At 55.9% G+C, this 2,215-nt stretch overlaps 1 protein-coding gene across 1 annotated transcript in view; it reads left to right on the forward strand.

The window, feature by feature from the left end:
- Positions 1 to 2,215, forward strand: part of LOC108803651 (ephrin type-B receptor 2-like) — a gene marked incomplete at both ends in the record, with an annotated part of 25,973 nt that overhangs the window by 418 nt on the left and 23,340 nt on the right. Inside the window, 2 exons of the mRNA XM_018575474.1 lie at positions 77 to 751; positions 2,017 to 2,099. Of these exons, the coding sequence (XP_018430976.1) occupies positions 77 to 751; positions 2,017 to 2,099 (758 nt within the window). The remainder of the gene's footprint in view (positions 1 to 76; positions 752 to 2,016; positions 2,100 to 2,215) is intronic.

Genomic DNA, 2,215 nt, shown 5'->3' on the forward strand with positions numbered 1-2,215 from the left:
CCCCCCCGCACCTGCGAGGGGGACAAAGAGCTGACAATTCTCCTTCCAGTCTCTGTATACACCGTATACTCTTCAGTAGAGCCTGTGTCCGGTGATGCTCGGCACTGCCTAGAACACACTCCCAAGGAGCACACCATCTCCAATCAATGGCAGAGGAGGAACACCGATTTACTGCTGGGGACCTTCCGGGGGTCACGGGAGAGCCGGCCGAGCGGGAATATGGCACCTCAGGTGTGTGGTGGGATCTCCGGTGCCAGGATTATTCTACAGCAGGAAGCTGCGGGGGTCATGGTGGCCAGTTGTGTGAAGGGTCAGAGCCGGTTAGTGGAGGTCATGGTGGCCAGTTGTGTGAAGGGTCAGAGCCGGTTAGTGGAGGTCATGGTGGCCAGTTGTGTGAAGGGTCAGAGCCGGTTAGTGGAGGTCATGGTGGCCGGATGTGTGAAGGGTCAGAGCCGGTTAGCGGAGTTCATGGTGGCCAGTTGTGTGAAGGGTCACAGCCGGTTAGTGGAGGTCATGGTGGCCAGTTGTGTGAAGGGTCAGATCTGGTTAGTGGAGGTCATGGTGGCCGGTTGTGTGAAGGGTCAGGGCCGGTTAGTGGTGGTCAGTTGTGTGAAGGGTCAGAGCCGGTTAGTGGAGGTCATGGTGGCCAGTTGTGTGAAGGGTCAGAGCCGGTTAGTGGAGGTCATGGTGGCCGGTTGTGTGAAGGGTCAGAGCCGGTTAGCGGAGGTCATGGTGGCCAGTTGTGTGACGGGTCAGAGCCGGTTTTTGGGGGGGAAATGGTGGTCAGCTGTGTGGGGGTTACACTGTTGCCCCTTGAAGTGGGCACATTTATTACCAGTCCCCCGTATCTCTTATGGTTTCCATTATCTGGTTATATAAATGGGAGTTGGGATCTGGCTCCCATTCATAGCCGATTCGGGATTGAGGCCGGTGAGGCCCGCGCTCCTGGCTAACGGGGTCGAGCCGTTGGAACCAGAATGTATGTTTTGTACAGAGGAGGTGGAAGCAGGTTACGTCCGGCATGTGGGCGGAGCAATGCTCACCGCGGCCATTTCTTATATCTGTTCTATTGAACATTACAATCAACATTACTATGAGGAAGAAATGCCCCCTGAAGCCCTCTGCTGCCCCCTGGGGGTGTCTGTACTGCTGGAATGACCGCTCCCCCAGGCTCATGAATATTAATGAGGAGGAGAGTAGGGGGAGGAGCCATTGCTGACGGAGAAGCAGTTTCTGATGAATAATTTATATACGTCTCCGGATTGTTCTCTGCACAATGACCCATAAAACATCCGATCTTTATAGATTGTCAGCTCCTAGGATCAGCTGCCCCTCCGCCCTCCCAGAATCCCATGTGACCAGCTTGGCGCCATTCATTATTAATAGGCGGAGTCTTCAGTCCATACATTGATCTTCTGTCATCAATTATTAATTATTTTCTGGAAATCCTTTTGAAGGTCTCTCAGATAATGAGGCCTGCGCTGCCCCCCCTCCCCCCCGTGTACCTCCATAATACTGGGTGTTGATGCCCCCCGTGTACCTGCATAGGACATGGTGGGTCAGTGGTTGGGTAGGACGTGGTGTGTTGGTGGGTCAGCGGTTGGGTAGGACGTGGTGGGTCAGGGGTTGGGTAGGACGTGGTGTGTTGGTGGGTCAGGGGTTGGGTAGGACGTGGTGTGTTGGTGGGTCAGGGGTTGGGTAGGACGTGGTGGGTCAGCGGTTGGGTAGGACGCGGTGTGTTGGTGGGTCAGCGGTTGGGTAGGACGCGGTGTGTTGGTGGGTCAGCGGTTGGGTAGGACGCGGTGTGTTGGTGGGTCAGCGGTTGGGTAGGACGTGGTGTGTTGGTGGGTCAGCGGTTGGGTAGGACGTGGTGTGTTGGTGGGTCAGCGGTTGGGTAGGACGTGGTGTGTTGGTGGGTCAGTGGTTGGGTAGGACGTGGTGTGTTGGTGGGTCAGTGGTTGGGTAGGACGTGGTGGGTCAGGGTGTCTATAGTGTGATTACTTCACTGACTGTGGTTTTCTTTTCTCTTTTTAGAAACCTTAATGGATTCCACGACGGCAACAGCAGAGCTGGGCTGGACTGTCCATCCGTCCTCCGGGGTGAGTGCGCTCTACTGGTGGGCTGTGGTGGCCGTTAGCAACCAGTCATAACGCCGCCATTATAGAGCCCGGAGTCCTGTAAAGGGGCACACTGACGGCGGGCAACCATCTCCCCC

The sequence above is a fragment of the Nanorana parkeri genome, unplaced genomic scaffold, assembly GCF_000935625.1.
Source record: "Nanorana parkeri isolate BGI_ZX_2015 unplaced genomic scaffold, ASM93562v1 scaffold3988, whole genome shotgun sequence".
In the NCBI taxonomy this organism is placed as follows: domain Eukaryota; kingdom Metazoa; phylum Chordata; class Amphibia; order Anura; family Dicroglossidae; genus Nanorana; species Nanorana parkeri.